The sequence below is a fragment of the Geospiza fortis genome, unplaced genomic scaffold, assembly GCF_000277835.1.
Source record: "Geospiza fortis unplaced genomic scaffold, GeoFor_1.0 scaffold138, whole genome shotgun sequence".
Lineage (NCBI taxonomy): Eukaryota > Metazoa > Chordata > Aves > Passeriformes > Thraupidae > Geospiza > Geospiza fortis.
In genome coordinates this window covers 12,402,620-12,415,632 of record NW_005054307.1, presented here as the reverse complement: position 1 = coordinate 12,415,632, position 13,013 = coordinate 12,402,620, and the positions used below count along the sequence as shown (strand labels likewise).

The 13,013-nt window shown below is 40.6% G+C and overlaps 1 protein-coding gene across 1 annotated transcript in view; it reads left to right on the top strand.

Annotated features, from left to right (window-relative positions):
- Positions 1 to 992: 992 nt before the first annotated feature.
- The window catches only part of PIP4K2A (phosphatidylinositol-5-phosphate 4-kinase type 2 alpha), a 102,529-nt gene continuing 90,508 nt past the window's right edge, over positions 993 to 13,013 (top strand). The window contains exon 1 of the mRNA XM_005418612.3: positions 993 to 1,082. Coding sequence (XP_005418669.2) covers positions 1,056 to 1,082 — 27 coding nt within the window. The 5' untranslated portion in view covers positions 993 to 1,055. The remainder of the gene's footprint in view (positions 1,083 to 13,013) is intronic.

The following is a 13,013-nucleotide window of genomic DNA, read 5'->3' as shown; positions in this document are numbered from 1 at the left end:
CCCTGGAATCTGTAATCACCATCTGTTTCTTGGATGATTACAAGCTGATCCAAAAATTTAACAGTGCCTGACTTCTCAATGGCACTTGCTGCCTAATAAGCAAGTGTGGAGAAACAAGAATACATGGATAAAATTACTTCCCCCCCAGCACTTTGTGGAGTACATCAGAAGGAGTGTACTTTCTGTGGCTAAAGAATTCAACGCACAGTGAACTCCATGACCTTCTTCAGCGGCTCACATGAGGCTCTGTGAGCTTCATGCTACTGTTGCACTGTTCCTTGTATTCTTGCTTGATATTTTTAACAGAAGTGCAACAACACCAGGATAGAATAATGAAAGGAGAGCTGTGGGACTCCAGTCTGTCAGTGTACCTCTTGGACTCCTTCACCTTGGAGTTAGAAACTGGGAGGGGAGGAAAAAAGCATGACAAGTAAATGCTTCTTTCTTCCCCTCTCATGTAGTAAGATATATCTGACCATTTTAAGGGTGTTTCTGTATCTGCAGAAAGCTATAAAATATCTGTTCTAGTCAGTTTTCAGTTTGGGGATTTACTTAGCTAGTATACTGGTCTTTCCTGCTACAAACTTCTATCCAGACAAATACACAGATAGCTCACTTACTAATTAATACTTGTCCTTATATTTTAACATGCCACTGGAGAGCTTGCTAGGTTAAGTGGAACCTCTTGATTGTGGCATAAATCCATTTTCTTAGTCCTGACTTATCTAGCATCTCTCCTAGGAATTTTCTATCGTGACACATGGTGCATGTAGGAAAATGACATTGAAAAAGTGTTATTGAGTTGATCTGTAGGAAGATGAAACCTAAGTAATTGAAAACTAGGTGATGCCCTCTGGAATACAAACTCCATGTTTATGACTCGTTTTCATTAAAGAAAGGGTGAGATTGGTTGACCTAAACAAGCCCACAGCACTTAGTGGTGTGCGTTCAAAAGTTACAGGAATTGATAATTTCTTTGTTCATATTTTTAATATAGTCATAAATGATGATGTGACTGGTGGCACCCTGAGGATATGGAACCATAATATTGACTCATGGCACTGGCTGGAAACCAACAGCAGGTTGGTTGGAAACTCTCTTGGGGTGGGGAGGGCTACTCATCACTTGTCAGGTGTGTTCTTACTAGTTGTGTTTAATGCAAAACATCACTGCTACAGCTGTGTTATAAGTGGCTTTTAAAAGCTAAGACAAAGTAAAACTAAAGGTATTAATCAAGATTTTCAACAGTGAGCTTGGAAAAACATCTTTTGAATTGTTTAATGAAGGTGGTGTTAGACTATGGGAAAAGGCTCTTTCTAAGAAGCCGGAAGAAACAATGTATTAAAAAGCATTGATTACATCAGAGCAGATAACAAAGCAATTAAAACTATTTTAAACTAGTCAGTTGGGCACTCAGCCCAGATGTTTGCATATAGAAGGAAGCAGAGCAGGAAGAGCTATTTATTGAAAACTTGGTTCTTTTTTGGGTGTCAAGCTCTGTGTACTGAAGAAATTAATTTGATACTGCTTTTGCAACTGAGTGGATAGACTAATAAAAATAAATTGTAAATATTATGGTTAGGTTAAGGGTAGTAAACATGCCTCCATGAGATACAAATGGGAGTGATATTTCATGTCCTTCTGTAAACTATTGGAAGGGACGCATACAATAGCTTCTGTTAGGGATGAGAGTGGGAGAGCTGCGAAAGAGCTCTGACAGCAGTTTCAAAACTACTTTCTGTAGTTTCTTCCAATCTACAAGATAAGGTGCTGCAAAGGCTAGGGTCATGTCTTTTTCCCTGGGGTTTTTGAAACTGAATTTCATTAACCCCTGCAGAAAGGGCTGGACAATGTTCCATGAAGCAAATAGGCAGCATGAATTGGTTTTGTTGGCACAACTTAGTTGTCTTACTTGAGTATCCTGCACCAGATGCCTTTAAGAGTCTCTAGGGTATTATTTTTTAATTCCCTGCTCATTAAAGCAGACACTTGCATTATGCCCATTGCCAGGGCCTGGTAGATGTTTGTTTTCCTCCTGTAGTTTCAGGGTGGCAAACTTTGTTTACAATAACTGACTCACCCCATTATTCAGTTCCTGTTCTACAGTCCTGTTTTCTGTTCTTCCTTGAAAACATCTTGTGCCTTAGGGATCTGTATAGTGGTTGTACATAGTGCAACCTTACGACAACTTTAGAGTAAGGTGAAACTACCCATTATTTAGAGGTCTTCAATGTAATCTTGCCAAAACTAAGCACTTGGGAGTTGTAGTCATTTTGGCTTATGGATATCTTGACTTGTTGAGAGGTTAGTCATCTTGGTTGTTAACTATGAGGTTTTAAAGTTTTGAAATGGGAGTGAGTACCTGTTCATCTCCATACTCCTGTATGAATTCATTATTTTATCTTTACTTCCAAGGCATATTTCCATGTGTTTCCATTTCTTTTACTTAGAACTTGTGTTAGATATTGCATAGTTAGTACCCATTTCCCTTCCTCTTTTTCACTATTGGTAACTCCTGTGTTTGCACTTAGCAAAATAGTTGAAGCAGTGTAAGAAATGGCTGCTTTGCTATGGATGGTAATGAATGACAAACCTTGTTAGTTTTCATAGTCTGCATCCTGGTGCATAGTGAAATGGGTTAGCATTGAATTGTTGAGATAGTGACTCCTTGCATGTGGTTTGCTACGTGATCATCTGTCTTATGATCTTCCTGTTGAGCCTCTATAATAAGTTAATTCGTTTTGTGTTGAGAGATTGCTTAATAAGGGTGTTGTGAAAATTGTTTGAAGTAACTGAATGCTGTAGTGATGGATCTCAAACTGAAAAGAAAATGTTAACTTTATCTTCAAAGGATGGGGTTGAATAGTTTGCAGTAGAAGTACTTAATGGCCATACACCTTTTAGAGTACTTGATTTTCATCTGGCTTGCTGAACAGCTACCTTGTGTACTGAAGCAAGGCAATTAGTCTAATCCAGCTCTTTTGCGTGCATTGTAAATTCCCAAGGCAATCCTAACATTCTTAACACAACTGTGAGTATATGCATGATCCTTTTAGATTGTAAGACCAAACTGAAAAAAAATCACATTCCCTTATGTGCCATTATTAGAAAGCCTGTGGAGCTCCTTGATGAGATTGAGACTTGAAGAACCACCTTTCAGCTGCTTGAGCTAACTGGGTTAGTCTCACCTTTCCCCATCTCCCTCCTGTTGTCTCAGTCATATGCTGTCTCACAACTCAGCCATACCTGTGTTTGCATTTTATCAATCTCTGCCATTACCATCTTCCTGGTTAACAAGTTCAGCCATATCTGCTTTCCTGATTAGTTATTACTCAGCTCCAAAGTGATAATCCAGCAAAAATAATACATTTTGAGGAGTTTTTTAGATGGACCATAATTCATTGAAGTTCATGGTCCAGCTATGCAAACAGCTGTGCCAGCACAAAGAATGTGGAGTTGATGCAAAAACAGAAGAGATGGAGGAAAATAACTTCCTTGTAAGGAAGTGCCAGTTTAAGCTAGTGTAAGGTTAGGCAAACTACAGCCTCCATAATACTGAAGGCTGCTAAAGCTGGGGCAGCTGGACTGGTTTCCATTGTCTCTGATACTGGTCTGATCCTATGGCAGGTTCATTTGGGGAGATACACTAACAGAAAAACAAAGGCAGAAAAGTGAATGGGGTAGGAGTCATGTACCACAAAAGGCCATAAGGCCATATTTGTAAGTGTCAGTCCCAGCTTAAAAGAGAAATTGCACTGCAGGGAGCATAAAGGGAAGAGTTTGATGTATATATACTGAGAGGTGAGTTTTTATAGCAGCTTAAGGACAGTTGGAGGGACTTGTATATCTCTAGAATGGGCTTTTTGACTGACCACTTGTCTCCTCTCTATAGCTCAGTTTCATGTGTAATAATCTCAAGTTTAACTGTTGTCCACAGTTAAAAAAACAAAACCCCACTTGAGTAGAGGAAAACTCTCACTGGATTCTGCACTTGTAATGAGGAGACGTTTCTCAATTCTTTTTGTCTCTTGAAATAGTGTATTTTGAAAAAGACAAAACTGTCTGTATGGCACCCATTGGTTTCTGGTCATCTCTACAGTCTTCATTTTTAGAGCATGGTAAACCCTCTAACTTCATAACTTGCATATCCAGAAACTGAATGTCTTCAGAAAAGTTGTGATGGTTTCCTAGGGGCTGGAGTTTTTGAGGTTGCTTTTAGAGGTAACTGCCAACATTTGGAAGAGCTTCTAAACAGTAATAATTCTTGAGAATCCTACCTTTAAATAGTCTCCTGCAGCATGTCAAGTATGTGACTGTAGCAGTCACTGACTTTTTTTTGGGGGGGAGGGGGTATTTTGGTTTTTTTGGGGGGGAGGGATGAAAATATCCAACTTGGTTAGCCAAAGACCAGTTAAAAGAAAGTGGCTTATTAATAGTTTAACTGTACTGAACTGAAATTGAGAAATATCTGATTAGCTTCTGGTGCCAAGCCTCAATAAGCATGTTGTTCAGTGTTTTGTAGACCCTTGCTAGATGATGTGGGTAACAAAAGCAATTTTGGTACACCAGGTTATGATGTCAGTGTTGCTGGCTGTGCTTTTTATTTGTTCAGTATGCTTTTCTCTCTCAGAAATGTAAGTTTTCTGTAGTTAGTGTTTATTGGTGGTGTGGTGTGGTGTGACCCTTGTGGGTTGGGTTCTGGGTGATTATAACAAAACTTTCTAGAGGAGTTTAGAGAGAAATAGTTGTTAAAGTTTGTGGTTGTTGGGGCCCTTTACAATGTGCAAATCTCATGTATTATGGTTTCCTGGAGCTGAGCAAAAGTTGGAAGGCTGACATAACAAAAGCAAGGTTGCTAATCTCTGAGCTCCCGCTTTGGTCTTTCTGACTTGGTGTTTTGAGCTGAGCACTAAGTTGGTTTTGGGAGACCAAGTTGCAAAATACCAAAAGTTGAGAAAACAGTCGAGTTGAGGAATGGGATATCTATTTTTATTTCTGGAAGAGGAAGGACTTACCAATACGTGCTATCTCAGCTGGCTGTTCAAAAGAGCTGGTTTTCTCTTGGGAAAGACAGCAGTCTCAGACAAGCTGACTTTACTGCAAAGTCCATTCCAGACCTCCTCAGTCACTGCAAGCTTGCAGGTAGAGGGCTTAGAAATGACTCACTCAAACTGAAATGTGGTGTCAGATGCTTGACACCAGCTTCCTGTGCAGTGCCTTGGGGTTGATGCTAATTATGGTGTCCCTGCTGCTCTCAGTGTGTGTTCCCCCTGCCCTTAGTAGCAGAGGAGAACTGGAAAGAAATTTTCTCGTTTAATATTTCTTTTAGGTCTTAAGCAGAATTGTCAGATTAATGTGCTTTCAGTCTGACTCATGATGTGCTTTGCAGTGTGTGGTATGTTAACCAGCCTTTTCCTGTGATGACACAGTGGACAGGACCAAACAAGAAAAGCTTTCTGGATATTCCTCAGGCTTTTAGAAGACAAGTGGTAAAAGTCATTTACAGAAACAAAACCATAGTGCTTGTTAACAAACCTGTGTACCTGCTTGCAGGCAAAAAGCACTGCAACCACTGATTTTGGAACCTCTTGCCCATTCTGTTCCTAATATAGCAGCTTTTCCAGCTGTTATTTTGGGCTTCAGCTGATTCAACAAGGCTGCTTTCTCTTTCTACCTATAGCTGCAGGCAGTTGTGGCTGGTTATTTCATTTGAGTGAGCAATGTCCTTCAGGCTGTGTTGGCTCAGGGATGTTAATAGGGTTCAGATGTCTGTGAGCTCACAGAATCCTGCACCCCCTGTCACTCTTCTGCTTGTTCTGTTGCAGAACATCAAAGCAAAACAGTATTGAAATATTGAGTATTTTGACTATTGCTATTGCAGTATGCCTTTTTCTTGCTGTGAGTGTGGTGGATTTCTCCTCTTCTCCACAATCTCTCCCACCTGTTGAGGTTTTTTCCCCATGTTACAACAGTTACCTGGTGTTGGTATTGGTGCTTTTAGTTCACTTTACTCTTCAGACATTATCTTTGTACTCAATGACTCTATCAAAGTAGTATATTGCAAGTTTCTCCTTGGAAGATGCCATTTTATAGGGTATTCTTAATATTCCTGTCTTGTTGAGGAAATCTCCCAGACTTTAATATTAAAGTCAAGTTTTTCATTTTCCGGTGAACGACTTGCTGAGGTTCCTGGCTGAATGTGACTTGCCTCACAATAAAGGGTTAAGCACCTAAGAAGTTACTGGAAAAGACTGAAAGTAGTGGTTGCTCCTGCATGATGTGCTGATCACCTGAAAGATGAAGATTGATTGGGTTCTGATGGTTGGTGACTGTTTTACAATGCGCTGCTTCTTGCTCACTACTCTGGAGCAATGTGCCTGAAGTCTTCTTCACCGCGTTATAAATGCCCTTCAAAATCTAGAGGCTCTTTCCTGAAAAGCCATGTGTCTTACTGTTGTACAGGAGAATGTGTGTAATGATTGGTCTTTGGGGGGTGTCTTTGTATTGCTGAAGTTGCTAAGCCATCCTTATAGTATTTGACATGTAAAAATGCTTGTTTCATCCATGTGCCTTAAGACTTTCTAGTGTCATGAAAGCATTCTTGTTTGATTTTTGTCACAAGATAGAATACTGTTCTTGTGGCAGCACAATGCTGAAAAGTTCAGAAATGAAAAACAGATAAGAGATATAGAAATATGTCTAGCTGGCAGACAGTAATTCATGCTGTTACTGTGTGCATATGATTATCTCAATAGCAAGACTAAAATTCACTTTAAAACTGCATCCACAGCTTAAGAGATTCTGTGGGGTTTTTTATTTACAAGGTGAAATTGATTTAAACCATCATATTTTAATGGGTGTAACTTTATGTAGTTGAGTTGGCCAAGATGTCAGGTGGAACCTGGACACAAGGGCATAGGCATCAGCATACTCAGGTGGTGGAAAGTAACAACTGAAGTAACTGGCTTGGTTTTATTTGTGTTGCCATGGGACCCCTTTTGAATTGAAGACCTCATCCAGGAGATCTGTGCCACATATAAGCACATAACTGAGATTTCAGGATTGCCTGTTTTTCAGTCAGACTTGTGTTTTGACCAATAGTGGCCTTTTGATAAGCAAAATGGAAAGGAACTTGGATCCTCTGTGTCTTGCTAATAATCTTGAAATATATCTAGCCTATTCATCAAAAAAACCAAAAAGGAATAAAAAAGTGGGGGAGTTTGAAATCTTCTGTGAACATTTGACTTGCTGGTGAAAGGCTTTGGAATGAGATAATTTGGGACACACTGATTTCTGACATGGAAAGCACTGTATTTAAATAATAAAAACCTAGGCCTTCATTAAAGGAAGAACACAGATTTGGTTGTGTGGAGCTCTCTAGACCAAGTTGTATACCTACCTATATATATATATGTATATATATAAAGACAAGTAGTTTTACTGCAAAGGTTTCCCTGATTTTTGTCACCTGCTATTGCAAACAGGCTCAAATAGTGGTGTGAACTGGCATGGATCATTTGGATGATGAAATCTAATACTATGGCTTCAAGTAGGTGGAAGAAGCAATTGAGAGCCAAGATAGTAAAGCATGATCCTTGAGCTACATTTTCTCTACTACTTGCTTACCTTTGCTTCGCTAGCTAGCAAGCCTGAGCTCAGAATTGGTTTGTCAGATTCGTGCTAGCTATGTTTTTCCCCTTACTTGAATATAAGATATTCACAGAAGTTGCTGTGTAACCTCCCATGCTAGGCAGCTCTGCTGAGGGATACAAAGACTCATCTTTCGGGGTACTGTGGAATGTATGCACGCTTTTGATGCATCCTGCTTTTCCACACCATGCAATATGGACTAATAGTAGTTGTTTAGGTAATAGTGTTTGTCTCTCTCCTCAAGTGAGAAATACTCCTCAAGTATGTCAACTATTTGAAATACAATTCTGTGGGCTGTAACCACGTAGGGTACTTAGTTTGTGGAAATGATCTCTCAGTTGTTGAAGTTTGTTTTGCCCAGGAATGCTAAACTTTGTTACAGCATAGTTGCTGATGTAGTTATGCCATACAGCAATCTCTACAATTTGTGATAGACTTCGTGACCACTCTTTAAAAAACATGCAGTTTTATTTGAGTTTTCACATATATCCAATGTCTCAGCGCTTGAGGTAGGGTGGAAAAAAGGGACCAGACAAATCAGGAGTGAAAATGCTCAGCTTTTGCACTCTTTGAACATAAAATAAACAGTGTGCAGTGAGTCACAGCATTGCCGCTAAATAATTGAGAGGAGCTTGCAAATTTTAAATTTTTTTAAATGGACTGTCCAAAGGACTGGTATTGTTGAATTTTACTGTATCTTCCAGGACAGATAAGCTGATTTCCTGCCTAATTAACTTATTGCTTTCTGAAGTGTTTCCTAAAGCTTTGAGATCCTGTGCATTTACATGTATTTGCATAAGTAATGCGCAAAGGAAAGTGCTCAGGAGAATCTGACTGGGGCTTCTGGTGGAGTTGGCAGCGCTCACTGTTGCACAAGGTGCCTGTTTCACAGCTCCCCCAGTGAGCAGACAGCTTTGCAGCCACCTTGGAGGGGCATGGTGAATGGAACAGTGATAGAAGTGCAGTCAAACAAATCCAGCCTGCAGCTCTGCCTTTGGGCCAGTCAAGCTGGCACAGGTCATGGACACTGAAATCTGCTCTTAAAGCATCCAGGGTGACTGATCAGAGAGAGGTGCCCATGCTGTGGTTAAGTTTTGGAATGGTAATTGCCACCAAAAATTAGAATGAAATAACTTGGTTTTGAAATAATCATGCACAATTTTTTAAGCTCACCACCAATGAAAACTCCACAACATTGTTAGTCATCTTCAATTATCCAGGCCATGACTGCAAAATTGTTGCACGACTCTCTATTGTAAATATGAAATATATCCTGTGTTAGTATAAACATCTTCTGCCTAAGTGACACTTTCCTTGTCGCTTAGCTCCAGCAGTATGAAACTGAAGACATTTAATCTTGTTAATTTTCCATGGTGATTTACTAATGAACTATTTAAATTATTTATTGGCTGCCCCCCCACCCGCTTCCAAGGTGTACTTAAGGTCAGTAAGTATGAAATAACTTAACCTGACACACCAGTAATACTTCAGTGTAATACCTTCACTCCTGAAGATTTCCAAAGCTCTAAAGCTGGCATTGTACTTTCACTCACCATGTGTGGAAGAGGAAGGGTGTTTTGCAGACTAGAGGGGAATTTTGTTTGGGGATTTACATGGCTTTCAGTTGCCTTTCTCTGATTTCTGGCCAAGTTGTTATATAAAAGCATGGCTTCATCGTGAGTGTGGGCTTTCCTAAAACCTGTCCTTTCCAGGGCTGAGCTCAGCTGCCAGCAGTGTGTGTGTCTGGTCAGCTGGGTCAGCTGCCTGCCTGCTGAAAGCTAATGCTGTGTGAAGGCAGGCAGGGGAGAGCAGAAGGGACAGGAATGGGATGCAAGCGCTGCTGGGAACAGTGGGCAGGAGAGCACACTGGGAGTTGAGCTGTGTGATGCCTTGCTGCAGAGATAAGGCTGAGCCTTGATCTGTGCCAGCTGTGAACTGGCATAGTTCACATAGTTCCTTTTTGGGACTCTGTTGGTTTTTTTCACTGCATGGAGGTTAGTGATTTTGAAACTTGGAAGGTTGTAATGGTGATCCTCAAGAGAGGAGCAATAGACGAAAAAGTGAAATCTGTCAGCTGCTCCTTGAAGTTACTGCTTCTATAGGTTTTACCAGCAGCCTTATTCTAATAAGTCTCTTTATTCTTGAGCTTGTTGTCCTCTAACAACAGATATCAAGTCTCTTAACACTTAATCAATTTTGTGCTTCCTGTGTCAGAAAAGAAGCAGTAAAATCTGACAACTTTGATATTGCCAGTTTCAATATCAGCCTTTTAGGGGAGATGTTTTTGGATGTATATACAAGAAATGCTAGGCAACTAAAATGCAAAGGAAATGAAAGTGTAGTCTCTGGTATGTGATTTTGTAAAAATCCCTTTGGAATACAGATAGTCCATATCCATGGTAGCTTTTGGTAACTTGGAAGTGCTTCTGCTTGTCCCAGTGGGAGACACTGACACCAGTTTTAGTGTGCAGCTGAACCTAAAAATGAATGTGTTGGACTTAGTCCATCATAAAGACAGTATTCTGTCTTTAATGTTGTGGGCTTTGGAGTAAGTGATAAGGCAACCTGGACAAACCGTTCTCCTGCCTCTTTGCCAAGAAATGGAGAAGTCATTCTACTTCTTTCAGTTAGTTCTCTGATGAGACTCCTTCCTGGCATTATATGAGACTATTGGAAATCTTCACAGAAGTGATATCCTTTTTTCCATGCCTAGAGTCTCTTTGCTTATATCTTTGAATGTACATCACTTTCACCTCCATTGCTGTGTCCCCTTCCAGTTTAGGGTTGTGTCTCTAGTAAATCTTTCCCCTGAGAAACAATTTATGCTTACTGTGAAAAACAATTTGCCAGATAGGTAAAGCTATATTAGCTTGCTTGCATTTATATTTCTTTAGGGACTCTGACTGTATGCTCCTGGTAGGAGTCTTGGAAGTGATAGCTTGTGGTTCATTTTCAGGTGTTGCTTTGCTTTTACTTTCTTTCAGCAACAGTTGCTGTTGGTTTTTGGCCCTGTTCTCCCCCCCCACCCCAATATTACAGCTTTGGCCAAACTGTTTTATAGAGAGGAAGAAATACTTTTAGGAAATTGAGTACTTAGTTTCTGGTGGGATCTGACAAGTACTGCATTCACTGGAAAAGGGACAGGCAGAGCTGCCTGGTGGGGTGCAGGAGCAATGAGTCTGTCCCCTTGTGATAGGAGCAAACTGTTGGCTTTGGTGTCCTGCATCCCAGTTTTAACTTCACCTACTGGGGGCACTTGTAGACTCTCACAGCAGCGCTACTCTATAGGTGCTTTGACAAGCAGCTATAATATCTACATGGGTGAAAAAGTAAGAGAACTCTAATTGAAATTACATGTTCGTGCAGCCACTGTGCACTGCCATATGTTTTACATGATACATCTAACAGTTAACTGGCTTACTAAAAAAGACCTTCAACATCTACTGTTGGTCCAAAATACCATTTTAATTTCCCTTTGTTCAGAGGCTGCCATCTCCTCTCTCTGCTGCTTCAATGAGAGACATGCTTCAGATTCAAGTGCTTTCTCTCCTGAGTGACCTATTTGTATTTTCTCCTGTGGTCTTTCTATTAGGCTGTGTCCCAGCAGTGTGAATTGCAGCAGAGCAGCAGTGCTACCTGTGGCTTAAGGTACAGGGATAAATAACTCTGATCAAGCCCTTCTCAGCTGTGTCTGTGGCTTCAATAAAAGGAGGCTGAGTTCCTACTGCTTAGTTTATGCTGGCTCTAGTATTTGTCTGATGATCCAGTAAATCAATTCAGCTTGCTAAAAGACCAGAGACTAATCTGGCAAAAAGTCTGTATTTTGGGCTTTTATTTTGTTCTCATTTTTGCTGGGTTCATAGGCTGAGTCAACTTGCTTTCTGGTCGAAGGGGTTGTTGGTAAAAAGGGGAAAAGGAGGCAAGACTGTTCTCACTTGCCAAGTGGCAAATAATGTAATTCAGTTTAGCTGGGAAGCAAAAGGCTGGAAAAACCACAGCCTGAGCTGGTCTTGCTGCTGGCTACTGTCTGGGTAGGTCACCAGCTGAGCTCAACAGAAGGCATGTTGAATGCCAGGGGGTGGGAGGCTGGATCTGGCTGACAAGCTGGGTCACTCTGCTGTGGAACTACACTGGAGAAGGCAGTGAGCACAGTTAGCACTCTGGGGCTGCATTGTATTGTACAGTGGGCTTCTGAATTTGAAAGAGTTGTTCTGACAATGACTATTTTCCCTTATGCTGTTAGGCTTCCATCCATCAAACCTGATACCTGGCAGTACTTAGGTACTTGCACTGATGTGCTTTCAAGAGCAGCTTCTAGTCTGTGTGAGCTGTAATGCACACCCTTTGTGCAAATATTCTAGCTCTTCCTCTAATGATGGCAGACCTTGGTGTGGGCTTGAGGAATTCAGAGTTGAGTTGACTCCATATATGACATGTGCCTCAAATACTTCCAGAGTATTCTGGAGCTGCAACTGAACAAACACCATTGTGCTTTGTGGCGTGATTTCTGCTTCCCTTTCTATCACTATTTTTGCAAGAGCTTTTAGTCGTCACTACCTGCCTTGTTTTTTATTTCTTTTAATAACCTGGATGTTCTGGTATCTTACCTAAGTAAAATACTGTATTATATGAAGGTCACTAAAGAGATTTGTGACTGCGTGGCAGATGTTCTTGGGAGATAATACTCACCATATTTCTTGGATTGTGGCCAAACTGACTTCTCATTTTGATATTAAAGTCTTTCAGGTATTGTGATTAGTTTTAACACTTCCTCCTCCTTTCAGGATTCTCTGCACAGCACTATTGTGAGAGCTATGTATTAGTGCATGCCATGACTAATGAGCAGTGGACTTGAATGAAGCTTTGGAGGCAAGCATTTTGATGCCTGTCTCTAACATGCTTGTAGACAGCTCTGGTAAATGCTCGAAAGCTTTCATTTTTTGTCTCAATAGATTAAATTTCATACTTGAATTCAAATCTTAGATGCTCCTTATGGTTTGTTGATGTTAGGTGTCTCTAGTGCCTTTTCTACAGTTCATTTGCAGAATGTACCAGAGTTGCAATTTAGGTGGCATTAAGTATGTCTGACTGTGTACATCTGTAGCATGCAAGTGTACTGGTGGTGAGGTAGGCAGCTACTTTTTATATGTGCCACAAAAGAAAATTGTAAATACTGCACCAAGAGTGGAGAATGACATATTCGAGTAAATCCTTGTAATTTCAGGGGACTTAAAACACAATCAGTGGTCTTGGCAGATGGCCAAGGGCACAAGCGGCTTCTGGAACTCTTCCAGCTGTTAATGGAGTGTGGGTTCTGATTAAATTTACTGTGGCCACTGAATCTTGGTCTGCTTGTCTCTGTA